The sequence below is a fragment of the Acinonyx jubatus genome, chromosome E3 (assembly GCF_027475565.1).
Source record: "Acinonyx jubatus isolate Ajub_Pintada_27869175 chromosome E3, VMU_Ajub_asm_v1.0, whole genome shotgun sequence".
NCBI lineage: Eukaryota > Metazoa > Chordata > Mammalia > Carnivora > Felidae > Acinonyx > Acinonyx jubatus.
In genome coordinates, this window is record NC_069398.1 from 32,617,804 (window position 1) to 32,636,570 (window position 18,767).

Consider the following 18,767-nt stretch of genomic DNA (forward strand, 5'->3'; position numbering starts at 1 on the left):
AGGCAGTGACTCCTCCCTCACCAGACGAGAGAATTCTCCAGAGAGTTCTGTAAGGAGTCAGGTCCCTTGGACGCACTTAAAATAGTTTCAAAATTTCCACCCACGCCCCGCTTTCCAGAGAGACACAGGATGCTGTAGGATACCTGGGTGACCCGTGTCACCTTGCTCTTTCCCAGACAGACTGTCAGGGCGCAGGGACCCTGGTTCTGTGGCGGGGACCGCGTGGCAAGGGCTCACGGCCCGCAGACAGGCCAGGGCAGGCCGCTCACCTGATGGTGCCGGTCGGGGAAGGGACGGGGCTGACCAGGCTGCGGAGATCCGGCTCCGGAATGTGAATCTTCAGAGGGGAGATCTGCGGGTAGAGGGGCCGGAGGGGAGACGCCGGGGCCTCCTCCTGACGGTACAGCGACGTGAACTGGATCTTGATGGCCGTGCTAGGGAACCGAAGGGTGCACCTGCAAAGGAAGGGGGAAGCACACGTCAGCGCGGGAGAGATGCGGAGGAGGGCGGAGAGTCGGGGGGGGCGGGGAGGGTTCTGGATCGCCAAGTAACAGAGCCCCCACCGTCCGTCACTCTGGGTTCACAGAGCGAACCAGAAATCCTCTTTCTGTCGCGGTCACGGACACGGGTTCTTCTTTCCCTGCACGTGTGAAGAGAGACACAGACCCCGACGGGTCCCCAGCAGAGCTTCAGACACACAGAGCCACCTCCCGTCCCCTGGGATGGCCTCAGGGGGACCTTAGGGGGGTTCACTGGCTCGCATACAACGCCTGTCTACAAACTGAGAAGCCATGGTCACCGTTCACACGGTGAGCTGATACACAGACGCCCACGCTGCGGCTGCGAGACGCTACGAAGCGTGACAGAAGAGGCAGGGCCCCCTCCCCAGGCTGGCGGGAGCCTCACAGAGAAACAGGACCGTGGGCTGGACTCTGGGCCCTGGTTCTCCTGCCGGCAGGTGACTGCGCGCAAGCAAACCCAGCCTCGTGCATCCCAGTCAAGCCCCGCGTGTCCCCGCGCGCGTGTGTGTCACAGGAACCCAGGGTGGCCTCCTTCCGAGAAACGTCTGCCTTTAAAATCCAGACATCACTCATCCAGCGCGCCCTCTGCCTTCTAGACGGACGGGCCCTCAACAAGTCACAAACAGAAGCGAAGACCCAAAGGGCCAAAGGAGAGCAGGCTGCCCGCACACCCCCGCGGCAGTCTCGCCGGTGGCAACGGCTTAGAAAAGGCTCTTTGGGAAAAGCGGGGGGTGCGGCGGGGGGGCTGGAGGTGGCACACGTGAGCTCCCACCCCCGACGCGCACGCCACAGTCTCAGAAAGGCACTCCCGTCGTGCCAAGCGAGTCACAGCTCGGGCGCGGGTCAGGGTCGCCCCGGGGGCAATGGTGCCGGGCCACCGCCAGCCGGCTGCTGGCCCCCTCCGGCCGTACTTCCGACTCGGTACCGGTGTTTACCCAGCAAATACACCTCCAAACTGCCATGGACGCGGCCGACACCCCCTTTTCCTCTCAAAAGTAGTTCAAGTAGTTTTTAAAAAGCGAGATTTAAGAACAGGTCAACATAGGTCCTGAGACCACGTGAGGCCGCGAACGGGCCCGCTGCGAGCCCACAGGTACTCCTGAGCCTTGCAGCGGGAGGACGGCTTCTCGTGAAAACGACTCGGCGACGTAGGCAGGCATCTGCTCCAACGGCCAAGCTGCCTGCGCCTCACGGGGGAGACCGGCAGCAAACCGGCCTGACCGGCCAGGACCCATTCTTCCAGAGACACCTGAGCGAAGGGGCTGGGCGTCTCGGCAAAGGGAGGGGAGACCCCGCAGCCAGGCCGCAGACTCCCAAGACTCTGACCCACAGGCGCCAGGTCTGTATTTCCGAACCTAAAAGCAGAACGAGAGGATTCTGACGCTGTTTCCCGCTCCCGGGCTGATTGTGGGGGATGCGGTCTAAACGCCAGCACGTCAGGGTGGGGGTGGGGGCGGTCTGTCCCGTCACGTCAACATCGCCCCCGCGGTTCTGCCTAAGGCCACCTGCGGCCATTTCAAAATATTCTGTAATCTTCTTCTTGCAAAAGCCACGGTTTGAACCGTTTGATGTCGCTTCCACGTCCCTTAGCTCTCCCACAACCCAACAGACGTTTCCTTCGTTGGTATTTTGGCCAGGAAGGTACGTCACGCATTTTCCTATGACGATGAGGCCCGTGGTGTCTCCAGACCTGGAGGCCTGTCGGCTTCTGAGGGCACAGAGCCCACATCCTTCCCAGCTCATGCCCGAGGGTGGGCCGCCGTCCCCGAAACAGAGGGGGGAGGAAGGAGCTGGAACCGGGAATGTGGCCGAGGGCTCCACACGCGCACACCCCTGTCCTGCAGGGTTGGCAACGGAAGCGATGATGAGGAACGTTTGCAGACAGCTTCTCCGTCCTCTCCTGTCCCTTCCTTCGGCAGCTGCACATCCTCACAGCGAGGGGCTGCCACCCGCCAGCAGGGCGCGCGGACGGAGTTCCGTGCCCCGCGCTGCGAAAGCCCCCACGCTAACAGGAGATCAGGGCGAGATCAGAGTGTACTAGAGTCGTCCAGGCAGCCAGAGGGAGGTTGTGGCTTTGGCCCATGACAGAGGTCACAAGGCAGAGGGTGATGTCAGAAACAGGGCTTCGGGTGAACACAAGAGCTGGGGGCGCGGGATCCCTGGACCCGGAACAGGAAAGCCAGGCTCCGGGGAAAAGCCAGGCTCCGGGCGGGAGGGTCTGGCCCGGGGCTACATCACTGCAGGACCAGAGGGCGAGTCTCAGCAGGTGATGGAGGCACCCAGGGAGGGCACCGCTTCCGGACAGGTGCAGGAGAGGCGTCAGGGTGGTGGGCTGACACGCAGGGGGCCAACGCGAAGGAAGAGGGTGATTTAGGGCCTCACCTCACCTCCAGGGAGCTCAGTGCCCTAACCTCTACGGGGTTCGGTGTTCTTGGCTAACAAAAGCGGATGCTTCGAACAGAAGAGATGATCTCTTAGGCACTTTCCAGTTCAAAAACCAAAGATTCCAGATAACAACACGCACACGGGTGGACTTCTCAGTAAAACAAAACACAACATTTTGTGGGTCAGGGATTTCGGTCAGCAAATTCGTAGCGAAATCGAACACCATCCAGAACTGATTCAAACAGGGCAATTTCCTACCGGAAGAGTCATTTCCAATTAGGGTTTAACAATAAACATTTTCATGTTATTTGCTGTAACAGCTATTTCAAAAGCAGCTCCTGACTCACTCTTCCAAAAATTATCCCGAGGCAGACTGTCTCCTACCTGGGAGAAACACCAGGAAGCTACATAATTTTAAACAGACATCTCCCCAGGGTGATCCCGGGTTCGCCAATTACTTCTCTCCCTACAAAACTTTCATTCTGGGTTAGGGCCCTAGTTGGAGTTTTAATGAGCATGTTTTGTAATTAAAGCTATTCTCTTGGAGCTGTTTCCCTTTCGGTCTCACCCCAACCATACGCTGCACACCTGCCTTCAGTGCCCGGGACCCCGACTGCAGGGAAGCCTGTGTGTCTAGAACTCTCTAGAAATCACCGCCCCTTTCTGCAGCACAGCTCTGCCAGGGAAGAGCCTACCTGGGAGGGCCAGCCCCTCAGATCTCCCCATAGCGTCCTTGTCCTGATGGACAGAGACAAAGTGGGTGGGTGGCGGCCTAGGGCTGGGGGGAGGGGTGGGGCGGGGGAGCCGGCTTGCAGGGGTGGTATTGATTATGGCAGGAGCTGCCCACCAGACTAAAAACCACTGAACTGGACAATTTAAGTGGGTTAGTTGCATGCTATGTGAATTGTATGTCATTTGAGCTCTTCTGAAAAAATGTTCTTGCCCTCGAGCCCTCATGCTTGGGGTCTGCCCCAGGCTTGCAAAGGTCCTGGGGCCATTTGGACGCCAAAGGCTCCTGGGTGAGGCCTTGGTTCCCCGGAAGCGGCCTTATTCAGCATCAGGTCAAAGATCACAGCATGGAAGTCTGGCTCTGCTGCTGCTCAAGCTCGAATGAGCCTAAGTGATTTGGGGGGCCCGGGGCGCTGACGTACCCTCACTTCCGCCTGGGCCTTAAGTGGGAATCCCACTGCCTGCCCTAACAGCCAGGAAATTGTTGCAGATAAAAATGGCTCATTTAATCCTTACTGATACAAATGTAAGTACCACGGTCTTCATTTTAGACCCAAGAAATAATCAGAAAGAGAAGGAAGTACAGGCGAAAGCTTCTAGAGAAGGTTTTTTTTTTTTTTTTTTAATTATTTTTTTAAAGGCAATAGAGATTTCATCTCCAGAGCTGTTACTGCCCCCACTCCCTGGGGCCCGCGTCTCACCCCACCGCGTCCCCGCAGAGAGGGTGACCCACAGAAACACTCCTGGGCATCTCACAACGAGCAGGCAAGGACATCCCACACTGAAAATGAATGACTGAAATTCTGCACGCCAACCAGGGCACCCCCAACCTTTCTCACACCCCCCCAGCGGATGGCACAGGGGGCAGACCCGGCGTCTGTGGCCCTCGTGAAGCCCATCGGACAAGGAACCTGCCAGCCGACCACCCCGGCACTCGCGGCAGTGGTCAGCGGTCAGCGTGAGCACCTTGCTCTAAACGCGGACAGGGAAGGACAGACATCTGGGAAGCATCTGCAGCAGGAAGCCAGGGACCAGACAACTGGGGGGCCCAGAGGAAGCAGATAACTCAGGAGCAGAGGGGAAGGCAGACCACCTGTGTCTCCCAGCTGCCCAAGGGCTGAGGGCCCCAAAAGGCACCTCCTGGACAACCAGACGTACACAGAAAATAAATCTTGGGAAGGAAGGCTGAATGAGACGGGAAGTCACCTCCCGAAAAGACAAAGAAAACTGGTGGCTCAGGCCGGGAGGTTCACATCTGGACAAGACCCGCTCCTCAGAGAAGCCCTTTCAGGAAGCTACGGGGAGGAAGGCTCCGGATCCCGCAACACAGACCATGGCCTTCGAACCACACCTTGCTTCCTGGCCATCACAGAACCCAGAGCTTGCTGCAAGGCAGCTGGGACGGCCCCAAGTTTAATTCCAAACACAGGCGCTGTTTCACCAGCAGGAAGTGAGGACACGAACGTCAGAAGCTGGAGGCTGTGCACCTTCCCCCGCGACAGCGGACAGCGGGCCCCGTGCAACGGAGCCTGCCACCGTGACCGGACGTGTGGGGATGTGCAGCGTCGGTGTCCACGGGGACGCCCAACGTACGGGCTGCAGCACTGGGAAGGGCCCAGGCTTTCTCACCGGGCTAGAGAATGGGGAACCAGGCTGCTGAGCCTCGAGCTTCGGGGGCCCCGGGATGGAGCAGACAGGCCCACGCCTGATACCAGTAACTGAAAGACCCATTTTCCAGGATGAATCCTGGCACCGGAGACCCCTGCCGTGGTTCCTGGACGCGGACAGGACCCCGAGCAAGCAGCCGGGGCGCCTACCGGGCTTCTGCGGAAACTGCAGCCCAACAAGCCACAAACCCGGCCCGCGAGGTGCGACCTTCCCACCCCGCCCTGCATCAGGTGGGACGGGCCACTAGGAAGCGCATCAGCTCCTGGGCCCGCTGCAGACGAGGCCAGGGAGGCTGGTGGGCAGAGATCCTTCCAGAATGCAGATGGAGGGACGGGACCTGTGGGGCACAGGCTTGGAGAACGTCCGTGACCAGTGAGTGGGTTTCCTGCTCTTCTCTTTCCCAAATAAGAGCTGGGATCACCTGCCCCTGCTTCTGCTGGGCTCAGCATTGCAGCAGGACCACCTGGAGCGCCCTGACAGAGGGACGCGCTTGTCACCAGAGATCCTGGATTTTACGGGCTGCAGTCACCGAGGGGGGCTTGGGGCTGCCTCCTGTAACGATGGGGATGAGTGTTTTTATGTTGGAAGAAGGGACACAATCATGTGGGTGGCCAAAAGGCGGACTATGACAGCGACAGCCAGTCCCCTGGACACACATCCTCTCTTGCTCTTACGGTGAACTAGCTGGACAGCTGTGCACACTTCTCTGCCTCTCCTGCAACCAAGGGACCGTGCTGGTCAGTGGGATGTGAAGACTTACGCCCTGAAGAGGAATAGTGTCGCCACTTCTTTCTTTCCCCTTGGCCACAATGCCAGTGTGATGGCAGGAGCTGCAGCAGCCGTAATGGGCCATAAAATAAATGGACATCGGGTAACAGGACAACATAACGGAAAAGAGCTTGGAGCTGCTGTGTCAGCTTAAATTAAGACTGTTACGTGCAAAAAATAACCAGCTTCACCCTGGGTTTTTTTTCAATTTTTAGTTTTGAGAGAGAGAGAGAGAGAGCACAAGCAGGGGAAGGGCAGAGAGAGAGAGAGAGAGAGAGAGAGAGAGAGAGAGAGCACAAGCACGGGAAGGGCAGAGAGAGAGAGAGAGACAGAAAGAGAAAGAGAGAGAGAGAATCTGAAGCAGGCTCCGGCTCTGACCTGTCAATACTGAGCCTAACGCAGGGCTGGAACCCAAGAGCCCAGAGATCATGACCAGAGCTGAGGTCGGATGCTTAACTGACTGAGCCACCCAGGTGCCCCAATGTAAGTTTAATTTTAACCTAGCTTATTGATTCACTCCTCTAAAAAGTAATTTTTAAGAGATTTTATTAAAATATTTAAGTTTATTTACTTTGAGAGACAGAGAGAGAGAGTGAGCAAGCATGGGGTAGGGGCAGAGAGAGAGGGAGAGAGAGAATCCCCAGCAGACTTTGCACTCAGAGCCTGATGTGGGGCTCAAATTCACAAACCATGAGATCATGACCTGAGCTGAAGTCAGATGCTTAACGGACTGAGCCACCCGGGCGCCCCAGCTTCACCCTGGTTTTTTGACCTTAGTTAAAAAAACCAAAACTACACCCTAACTCTAAACAGCTAAAGAGCTCTCTAATAGGAACCACTGTGCAAACTATGCTGTGTACTCATGGACAAACGTCATGCGGCCATTTAAAAGGACGCTTTTCATCACTGCGCACCTCTGGACAAATCTCGAATGCATCCGCCTATTTTCCCCGTCGAGGAGAACGGGGTAACTATAGAAAATCCTTCGTAGGGTTCTTTGGAGTATTAAGCAGAACGGTCCAAGCGCCCACAAAGCACTGGCCCATCGTGAGATGCGGTGATAAGTCAAAGTGCAGAGACCAGCAGCTCAGCGTGGTGGCGAAAGGTGTGGGATCCGAAATCAGACAGGCCTGGGTTGAGAATGGGCTGCGGGGATGGCGTTGGAGGGCCGGGGAGGTCTCCGCGCAGCGGCAGCCCGGACGCAGGAACGACACAGAGCGCGAGGCCCGGCACGCGGCCAGCCGCCAGTCGCCAGCGGCACGGCATGTAGGCGGTGGTGCTATCAGAAGGGCCGGCCGAGAGGGGAAGAAGCAGCCCTGGGTGGGGCGGCCTCCCAGGACCCCCCCTCCCCCGCCGCCCGGTTTCGAGTTTTCCTTCGGTGTTACCGTGTCCTTTCAGAAATGAGACATTCAAGAATCTGGGGGTGGAGGGAAAGTAATACTTGATAACTAGTCCTTCGGGATGTTGCGAGGTGTGACGGGTCTTCTGGAAAATTCACGGGGGACCGACCCCGGCCCAGTTCTGCTGTGCGGTCTGGCTCCGGGGGCGGGGGTGGGGGGGAAGGTGGACACACGGCCGGGCCTCGAGGTCTGAAGGGGAGGCCGGGAGGCCGGCCGAACGTGACTCCACAGACAGGCCCCTCCCTTCCCGCCCTGCCCCAGTGCCGCGGTGCCGGCAGACGCGACGAGACAACGCTCATGGGGTGGCCGCGGTCCGCGGCGGTCCCCACGTGCCTCTGTCTGCAGTGACGACGCCAGAGGAGCTGGATCGTTGGAGAAAAACAAGACCGTTCGGGAACCGGTTTTGAGACACTTTTACGTATAAAATCCCCAAATCAAAGGATTCTGGCAATCTTCTTTTTTTCAACCTAAAACATCTGTTTTTCCTAAAAACGAAGCACATTTTGCTAGAATACCCAGAAGCGCAGAAGGGAGGCTGTGGACACCCTCGTGGCTAAGCTGGGGCCGTCGGTGGGGGCTGCAGAGCACAGGCGGGTCGGCAGGGCAGGAACGACAGGGCAAGCCCGGGCCAGGAAAAGCAAAGGGGAGCCGATCGATGGCCGAGGCCTCGGGAAGGCGGGAGGACCGCGGTCCCTGACCGGGCGCCGGCTCTCTAAGGCCCCCGACGCAGCGCCCAAAACTCCAAGCCCGACCCCCTGCGTTCAGTCTTGGTCCCTCTTCCACGAATCAGGGCTGCAATCTCCACTCTGCACCAGCCTGCCCCACCTTCGAAGTGACCCCTCAGCCTTGCTTTCCCGGGCTGGCCCGGCCACACGGCTGTGCCCTTGGCCGGCTGCTCCCGGGGAAACAGGTGGCTACCGACCCGGCTCCGATCCGGGTCCCTGTCTGTGCAACAACAACGCAGGTGTGGGAATGAAATACGGCAGATTTAAGAATTCTGGTTTAGAAGGAGCTTTGTTTTCTTCTTTGTTTTCTTCTTCCTTATATGTTTTCCTATGATCTATATTTTTTTAAATAAGGACGATACATTTTTATAATCAGGTCAAAAAAAAATCAACTTTTATAGGGAAAAAAAAGATAGGATATTTAAGGCCCTGTGGTAAATCAAAAACGCAGTAACAAATGCAGCCAAAGGCCTGGTCAAAGCCAGGGTTCCTTGGTACAAATGGAGGCTCAGCCCCCATGTGAGGAGCCCCCCGAGGAGAGAAGGGGCAGGGGACCCCCGAACTAGACGGGAGCCCCGGGAGGCCCACCCTTGCCTCGCACGTCCTGCCAGGTGGTGAGCGCTCACGGCAGTCCCAGGGACCCCCTGCAGGAGGCGGCTAGGGAGGCCCGCCTGGGGTTCATTTCACCCACCCTTCTGGGGAACAACATCCTGCTCCCAGGAGACCACTAGCAAATCGGGACGGGTTCTCTGGCATCACTCGGAGGATTCCTGCTCACTTCGACAGTGTGACTTGAAGAGTGTGTGGCCATGTGTACAGTGTCACTCGGCTGAGGCCCACTGAGTCACCCGGGAGGGCGAGGGCCCCGGGATCTGCACTCTCAGCGGGCGCCCCCCCGGGGGAATCTTACTCCTGGGGAAGCCTGGTGCTCAGGCGTGTTTGGGAAACTACCTAAGACCCCAGTGAATGCAAGGTGAGGGGCCAGGCACGCCTGCTCTGTCCCCTGGCCCCAGAGGAAGCCCACGAAGCGACCCACCCCCACGTGGCCATTTCTATTGCGCCACAGAGAAGGGGCCTTAGACACAGACCTGCCGGCAGCGGAGGCTCAGGGTCCCTGGGGGAGGACCCCGGCCATCTTCTTAGGGGCATTCTTAGCCCTTGGTGGGGATGTGTGGGATTTAACACAGATCAGAAAAATCACAGTGTAAGGCGAGCTCCCAAGCTTTATAGTTTGGAAAATCAACGGGACAGGAAGTCCAATATACCTCCCAGACCTGCCTAAAAATCACCAAAGACCCTCCAGCTGGGTGAATGGAGGAGCCACAAAGGTCAGAACTAGCACCTCCACTGTCCTGGCTTCTTAAAGGTCAGTGTCAGACCGAAGAGGCCGCGGAGGGGCCGCCCCGTGCCGCAGACCACAGGACCGGACCACACGCACGGCAGTCACGGAAACAGCACCGCGGCTCCCTGGGGGCGACGCGGGACACAACGGGGCCGTGAGCACGAGCACTTCGAGTTCCCTCTTCCCTTTCCCTCCACGCGGATCCAAAGAAACGACTCCAGGAAATTTAAGTGGCTTGACCTATGGATCTTACAACGCAGCCACGGTATCTCCACGTCACCACTCTTTCCCGGGGGCCTATGTTCTTCCCGATTCTGTCCCCTCGGTGCCCGTGCCCGGCTCAGGGCTGCTCACCGCCCCGCAAACTCCTTCGGGCAGGTGCCCGCACCGCAGCCGGTCTGCTCTCCTGGCACACACAGAGCACACACCTGTCAGAGCGCATGACAAGTTCCCCACGATGTATTTCTGGAATCGAAAGTCCATCAAGAGGTAAAGGTGTATAAGGCAGAGACAGGAGAAGAGAATTCTCATCGGGGCGCCGCACGAACCACAACATGGAGGGCAGCAGCTACATCTCGGCCCCGGTGGAGTCGCCGAACCACAGGGAAAGGACTAGAATTTTCTGGTCCTAGATTAACGTCGCAATGATATGGACAACACACCTTCACTGTGCTTAGTGGAGTCAACTGGCGAACGAATCAGACAAGGTTCGGGGCAGCGGAGGGCCATCGCTTCACCCCCGGCCGAGGGACTGGGGCCACCCCAATCCGCACGCACACTTTCCCGAGAGAGTCAGGTGGATATGGCAGTGCTCGCGGCGGCCCCGACTTCTCTGGCCAGGATGCCACGGAGATGGGGGGAGGGGGGAAGTCTGCACAGCCACCAGCACCTGCCTGACCTACACCCATGTGACCCAGGGACGCACGCCCGAGGGCCCTCTGTACGCACAGCGTCTCCGCTGCTGGAGCACAGGGCACTTGTGCAGGAAAGTGAGGACCCCTGGGAGGCCCAGGAAAGCATCATAAATCACCAAAAAGTAAGTAAGCATCACATTTACGCTTTGAAATGCTTTTCAGAGAGCACCAGTAACGCCCCCTCCTCGGGTCACGGACCCCCACCCCACGGGGGCACGACATCCAGGTGACATTTAGAGTTTAGGACCAATCGGGTAGGACACTGCCAGCCGCTGGGACGCTGCCGAAGGAGAGACGTTCCGCGTGAGAATAATGTGAAAGATCAAAGGTCTTTTGCCTAAGGCTTAATTAGCGTGAAGTTCCCTAATGATACAATAACGGTTAAAACAAAGTGCCAGGTATCGGCACATTGAAGGCTCTAAACACGTTAACGGCCCAAACACCCTGCTTTTCTGGACACTTTAGTTTTATTTAAATCTGCGTATTTTGAGAATATTACAAAAAAGCCGCCGCGTTATCATTGCCCGCCCCCCCCAGAACAGAGGAGCAAAGGGAAAGATCCCGGGCCTCAGCCGCCGTTGAGCTGTGGAAGGAAGGGGAGGAGAGACCAACAACGGGGCAGAAATCAACTCTGTGTGTTTATTTTCTGGATTCTGGAAACTCAAAAAGGCCCAAGTTCAGTTTTGTTAAACTTGGCAGAGGAAATGCCTTCAGAAGCTGCAGGCAGAGCTGGGAGGGCCGGCCAGAACGGCGTCACCACCACGACCGCCCGAACGGAAGGTCTGTAGCAAGGCCCGTCCTTCCGCAGAGAAGCGTGAGTTCGCCCAGAACAGGGCCGTTCCAGGCAAACCCACGAGGCCCCGTGCCCCCGCCTCCCACTGGCAACCCTGTCCCAGTCGAAAGTGATGTTTCAAGGCCTTCCCTTCTGGTCCCGTCCCCAAGGACAGCAGCAGAGCTCAAAGAGAGAGCCTGAAAACATAACTCCAAGTTCACCTCCACCGAGAGCAAAGAGTCTGCGCCGGGCTTTTATTTTTTTAAAGTTCCATTTGTCAAAACACCACAGGGAGAGCAGAGCGCCCGGGTACCCGAATGCTGTGACAAATCACGTCCTTGCTTTATCGAGGCCCAGCTCAGCTTACTTTCCTAATTTGGAAAACGCAACAGGCGCCAACCGAAACCTGCACGGAGCTGTGAGGGAGGGACCGTGGGGCGTGTGCGGCTCTGCCCCTGCTATCTGGGAACCGCGCTGGCGTCCAGCCACTTTCCCGGGGAACTGAAGGCCTGTGACAGGGCCCGGGAAGCGCTCACGGTTGGCAGACGGGGCGCTCTGCGCCAACGTCCGAGCCCGGGTGGAGTCTGCTCCCAGCCCCGCGACCCGCAGCCCGCAGCACGGGACGGGGCGCGCTGGCACCCGGCCGCCCGGCCCCCAGGGACAGGGAAGGCGCTCTCCTGCTCTCCTGCGGTGACACCCCGCTGATACCTTACAGAGCAGCACCCTCTAGTTGACCTACGGGGCCCCTGCAAGCTTGCTTCTGTCCTCTGCTGTGGCAAGAGGGACACGGGGTGGCGACCTCTGGGTGTTCCTGTGAGCAGAGCTGAGGACTGTCACCCTCAAGTGGCAGCCCCCAGCGGCCTTAAACGGAGCCCAGTCACAGAAGGAGCCCCCACGGGCAAAGCTAGTGTAGGAGGTTCCGCGGGGGCAGCAGGGGGAAGGGTTGTGCTGGGTGGGGGTGCGCACGACGGCCGCCCAGGCAGGTTTTTCCCAGGGAAAGTGCAGAAGGCGGGGCGCCCACTTCCCTTATTCCTCCCCCCAACTTTTTCCTCCATGCCCAGGCTCCACCTAAAAGCCTATTTCCCAGCCATCTCCACAGTGGGGGATGACCAACGAAAAGTGAGCGGAACCTCATGGGCAGGCCATGCAGAAAGTCCCCGAAGAGGAGGATACACAGCCACCGAGTGAGCACTAAGTGCCCATCATCTCTTCCTCCACTTCTCGCCTAGGACAAAACTGTGATGACCGGTATACCAGCAACCACCCTGCACAAGGAGGTCACTTGAAAATGAAAGCCTCTTGCTAAGAATGGTGAGACAGAAAAATAGAAGCAGCCTTGATATGTGCTGAGCCCAGCCCGGGCCTGGACTGCAGTCTGTGACGGAGGCAGCAGAGCTACCCTGAAAACACACACACACACACACACACACACACACACACACACACACACACACACACAGCAAAGCACCAACCTCTCATCCTCTGCACATCCTTTATACAAAACAACACTGCTTGGCTTTAGAAAGGAAAAGAAGCCAGGGCTTTCTGCTGAAGAAAAGACTGAACTATTGTCCACACAGCAGACCCCAGGAGGGTGGGCCACGTTTCAAAAGCAGTTTACTGCACAGCACGGCTCTGGTGAACACACCAGGAGCTCCTTTTGCAACACCATTATCATCTGGGCTCACACAAATTAAGAAGCCAAAATGCCAAGGGCCCCTGAAAACCTAAGAAGCAGAAAGACACAAGGTCACTTAAATTTCTTAAAAATTAAAGGTAATTATTTTGAATGATTATCTGCCCGAAAGAGAGAAGGGGAGGAAGAGCGTGCTTCCCGAATTCCTACAAGCACCCACTCTTTACGCCGTAGCCATGGCGACCCTGCCATGGCAACCAGGAAGCTTGTCTGCAGGGAGCAGGGGCAGATCTAGGGACACCAGACAGGGAGGTTCAGGCCCGCCCGGCACAGCACGGCACAAGCTTTATCTTCGCGTTCAGTATGCTTCTGACCAGTGACATTATTCAAAGGCGGTCCTGGAAAGAAGTCAGCTTGGCACATTCAAAAATAAACAAAGCGAAACAGCTTTGAGAAGACGAACTAGGCCCACGTTTTCAGGCGTCTGCCGACCAACAGGCTCTCCTACATTTACTGCGTTCACCTCTCGGGGGTGGGGGGCGGGCAGCACCCACGTCCTGCAGGAACGGGGGCCACGGCCAGTGCCGGCTGGCGCTTCCAAGCACCAGACACGAACTCCCACGGCACCATTTAAGACAGGCCCACTGCTGTCGTCCTCGTTGGGACAGATGAGGGAACCGGGCTTAGGGTCACCAAGGTGAAAAACGGCGGGTGCGGAGGGCACCTGGGGGTTCCTGACGCAGACTGCCGTGCTTTTGACCGCACACCTCCAACAGAGAGTGCCGCGCACGAGGCTTCGGGACAAGACGCTGGCGTTTTGGGGGCTGGACCCAAACCCAGCAGAGAATGGAGAAGGAGCGGGGACGTGGTGGGGGGGCTGGGCAAGGGAGGCCGCCTTGCCCTCCTGGCTTTCCTGGGGGCCAGTCGTGGCTGCGTAACATTCTTGTAGATCATGCTCCTGAGAGAAAGCCCACTGGAAACCCCCCACGATGTACACGAGAGCTTACTCGCCGCGTAACAAGTGAGCCCTGCCTGTCTCTGTGGCGGCGAAGTCAGCCACGCCCAGCATCGTAGCAGGACCCCCACTCACCTGGCACCATCACCAGTGGGGGCTCCGGACAGCCCCCTGGCCAAGATGTGGAAGCCCCGTTCACAGAACACTTCTTTAACTAAGGAAATGCTGCCAACAAGCATCAAAAGTGCAGGAGAGGATCTGGGCAGCACCCTGGAGACGTTCTGGACAAGAGAGTGTGGATGCTTCCCGGGGCAGCAACACCTGGGAAGGCAGCAGGGGGAAGAACAGCGAACATTCACCGAGATGCCCCCCCCCCCCCAGTTCCCTCAAGTACTTGGGGCAGGACACAACCCCTGCCTCCGGGCGGGCGGGTGCGAGCACAGGACGTGGGGCAGGACCCCCTGGGTGCAGGGCAGCCACTCTGGGGCATGGCAGGGGGTGCTAAAATTTAAGAAGCCCAATTGTGAAATGAAAGCAATATGGACGTCTCCCGTTTCCCCTATTAAAAAAATTTTTTTTAAATTTTTTATTAAAATTTATTTATTTTTTACTTTACATCCATGTTAGTTAGCATGTGGTGCAACAATGATTCCAGGAGTAGATTCCTTAACGCCCCTTAGCCAGTTGGCCCATCCCCCCCCTCAACCCCTCCAGGAACCCTCTGTTTGTTCTCCGTATTTATGAGTCTCTTTTGTTTTGTCCCCGTCCCTGGTTTTATATTATTTTTGTTTCCCTTCCCTTATGTTCCTCTGTTTTGTCTCTTAAAGTCCTCATATGAGTGAAGTCGTATGATTTTTGTCTTTCTCTGACTGACTCATTTCACTTAGCATGATACCCCCGGCTCCATCCACGTGGTTGGAAATGGCAAGATTTCATTCCTTTTGATGGCCGAGTAATACTCCACTGTATGCATATGCCACATCTTCTTTATCCGTTCATCCATCGATGGACATTCGGGGTCTTTCCATCCTTTGGCTATTGTCGATAGTGCTGCCGTAAACATCGGGGTGCATATGCCCCTTCGAAACAGCACACCTGTATCCTGTGGATAAGTGCCCAGTAGTGCAATTACTGAGTCACAGGGTAGTTCTATTTTTAGTTTTTTGAGGACCCTCCATACTGTTTTCCAGAGTGGCTGCACCAGCTTGCATCCCCACCAGCAGCGCAAAAGAGATCCTCTTTCTCTGCATCCTCGCCAATATCTGTCGTGGCCGGAGTTGTTAACTTTAGCCATTCTGATTGGTGTGAGGTGGTATCCATTGTGGTTTTGATTTGTATTTCCCTGATGATGAGTGATGTTGAGCATCTTTTCACGTGCCTGTTGGCCATCTGGATGTCTTCTTTGGAGAAGTGTTTATTCGTGTCTTTTGCCCATTTCTTCACCAGATGATTTTTTAGAAAAACATTTTAATGTTTATTTTTGAGAGAGAGACAGAGTATGAGCGGGGGAGGGGCAGAGAGAGAGGGAGACACGGAATCCGAAGCAGGCTCCAGCCTCTGAGCTGTCAGCACAGAGCCCGAAGCAGGGCTGGAACTCACGAACTGCGAGATCATGACCTGAGCCGCAGTCAGACGCCGAACCGACTGAGCCCCCCAGGCGCCCACTTTCCCTATTTTTCACTTGTTCCGCATTTTCCTGTGCTCCTCACTGGAAATCTAGGGGATCATCTAACTAACTTTCCACACAGTGCAACATGGGGTGCCGTCATCATGCGTCTTAAACTGTGTCATGTGGGGTACCTTGAGCCGCGGTCACCAATCGGAGGAGGAAATACCGAACGACACGTGGAACCCACTCCAGATTCGCTGCGAACACACCATTCAAGGAGCAAAGCCAACCCTCGACAACCTCATGAGACACCCAAGTCGGTGCTGAGCAAGTTTTCTTTTTTTCAGGGTTAATTCGGGGAAAATTTAAGTACTTCCAGGCCAGTTTTTAGTTAAAAATTAAACTAGCATGAACTTCCACCAAAGCCTGAACATTCATCAGATGCCAGGCTGGAGCAGGCAGGCCTGCCCGTGGGTTCTCATCACCGAGCTTCCTGGAGTCTCCTCCCACACCCTGCCCTGTTCCGTGGGTGGCTGGATGGCCCCCAGGGCTCCCTGTGCCCTGCCCTCTCCATCCCATCCCCTGCCCTCCACATGCCAGTGGGATCGTCTTCCTGAAGCCCCTCATCAAGTCAGGTCCTTCCAAAGCTTAGAAACTGTTCACAGCTCTCGGAAGACCATGCAAACTTCTGGGCCCTGCAGGACCGGCCCCACCAGCCTCCCCGATGCCATCCATGCCATGCGGGGCCCTCCCTCGGCCTCCCTGCCCCGGGGCCGCCCTTCTGGGCACGCTTGCACCCGCCCCTGCCCTGAGGCGGCGCTCGGCACAGGTGGCCGCGCTCAGCGAGGTCGTGCACGGCAGCCCCACACCCTCCCTCCTCTGCAAGCACTTGGCTCTTGTCCCCCCAGCACACGCTGCGCTTTGTGAGAACACGAGAGCTGGGTCCGTCTCCCTCCCCTCCGTCCTGCCCGCTGGCCGGCCGCCTCCCCAGGACAGAGCCGGGCCTTGCCCATTCACCGTGGTATCCGGGGCCCGGCACACACGACAGGTGCGCCAACGCTTGGTGAAACGGAAGGAAAGGAAACTGTCCCTGAGCTGTCAGCCCAGGATTCTCCTGGGTGGAAGGCTGGAACCGTTCTCATTCCCAAAGTTTAGGAAAACTCTTGCTGTAATTTGGCTTGATGACTGCCGACAGCTTCAAGATTAGAATTAAGACCGTTTTCTAGAACTACCACCTGCCTACAGGAAACAGGCCTGGTTGTCACAGGGAATGCCACCTTCTCAACAAGGCCACGGGCGGGGGAAGGGGTGTTACATCATCCTCAGAGGCCGCAAGGCCACAGGGGCCGGCTGGGAAATTCTGGGGGGTTTCCATCCACTTTGACTAGAACACACAGTGCAAGGCCCCCAAAGCCCCAGACCCTGCGTGAGTCTGCACTCCTGTGTAATAAGCCACAACCAGATCTGGACGAAAAGGGGCCGTGAGGAGCGGCACCCGAAGGTTCACGGCAGAAAGTTAATCACGTGGAAGGTCCCAACAGCAATGGTAACAACAATTACACAAACGAACCGAAAGTCAGAGACGTGCGAGACTTTCATGGAGAAAAATTACAAAGCGTATTTGAAGGACACACAAGACCTACACGTGAGTTTGCACAACACGTCTGAGTCTAAGGAAGCGTTTGGCTATAGGGCAGGAAGGACAGACACTGAGCCAGTAGGCAAGGAAGAGACAGCATCACAGAGAGACAGACGGTGAGGCTGGGGACACATGAGGCCTCGCTCTGCTGAGGCCCAGAAGCAGCCACAGACCCACGGTGGACGTGAGTCCCTGCAAAAAAAGCTACGTGCACTGAGGGCCAGGGACACGAGCCATCCCCACCATGGACAGGGGTACACACCGTCCCCTGAGGACTTGGGGACAACAGGCCAGGGCAGAGCTCGTGAGGCAAGCCGGCCTGGGCTGGGAGCGATGCATGCGCACAGGGCACGCCCTCAGTGTCCATGGAGGGGCGACCCCCACTGCGCCCACCAGCGTGGTATCGGAGGCCTGATAAAACACAGGATTAGGATGAGACCCCGAAGTCTTCGAACATCACACGCCACACGTCCTGTTTCCGTAAAGACCACCTGTCATACCAAGAATGGGGAAGATTGCAAATGAGAACAGACACTAGCACAGGACGACACTCATGCCAGGATCCCGTGACGAGGATTTTAAAGCAGCCACCGCGAGAACTTCACGCAATTACAGACGCGTATAGACATGCTGACACAAAGAAAGACCCAGAGACTCTCAGGAGAGAAGGCGGATGTGGAAGAGCCGGCGGGATTTCCGAACAAAAGCAAACCAGTAGCTGAGGTCAGGGCTTGGTGGAGAGCTTCCCGCAGAATGAAAAGAGCAGAGAAAGGAATCGACAACCTGATTCTAGAAGGACAATTACCCCCGAAGAACAAAGAGGAGAGGGGCAGAAAATCGGCGACTGGAGTCTCAGGGACACATGGCACTTTGAATAAGATCGAACATCCAGGGGCACCCGGGGGGCTCAGTCGGTTGAACGTCCAACGTTGGCTCAGGTCACGATCTCATGGTTTGTGGTTCAAGCCCCGCGTCGGGCTCTGTGCTGACGGCTCGGAGCCTGGAGGCGCTTCGGATTCTGTGTCTCCCTCTCTCTCTCTGCCCCTCCCCTGCTCACGGTGTCTCTCTCTGTCTCTCAATAATAAATTAACGTTAAACAAATTAAAAAAAAAGAAAAAAAAAAGATCGAACACCCACGTCGTGCAAGCCCCCAGAAGAAGAGAACATTGGGGAATAGTCAACAAACGGCTGACATTTCCCCCCAAAAGAGGTAAACCTACATATTCAAGAACGTGAATGAATCCTAAGCGGGATAAACCCAAAGAAATCCATGCCGACCTTTTGAACACTGATGTGTCTTGAAAACAGTCAGTGGGAAACAACACATTCTCTATGGGGGGAGAAAGTCAAAATTCAAAAAAGTTTTGGGAGTTAGAGGTTGGACTTCTTAGACACAACACCAAAAGCACGGTCCAGAAAAGAAAAAAAAAAAAAATCAACAAACCGGATTTCATCATCGAAACCACGGGCGTGCGTCTGCTGGAGCCGGCAGAAGGTCCCCAGCACCGCACGCGGGGCAGAGGCTCACACCTACGAGCGTCACAAGTCTCAAAGCTCAGCGGTGAAAAGCAAACCACTCAGTCAGAAGGTGGACAGGAAGCACGAAGAGGCACGTCGGTTGAAGGGGGACCACGGAAGGCAGACGAGCCCACAGGAGATGAGCACCGATGCCGTCAGCGACTGCAAAGCAGGGACCCCGCAGGG

General features: G+C 56.7%; 1 protein-coding gene across 1 annotated transcript in view; it reads right to left on the bottom strand.

Annotated features, from left to right (window-relative positions):
* Positions 1 to 18,767, bottom strand: part of FOXK1 (forkhead box K1) — a 62,908-nt gene that overhangs the window by 15,741 nt on the left and 28,400 nt on the right. Inside the window, exon 2 of the mRNA XM_053213268.1 lies at positions 270 to 455. Coding sequence (XP_053069243.1) covers positions 270 to 455 — 186 coding nt within the window. The remainder of the gene's footprint in view (positions 1 to 269; positions 456 to 18,767) is intronic.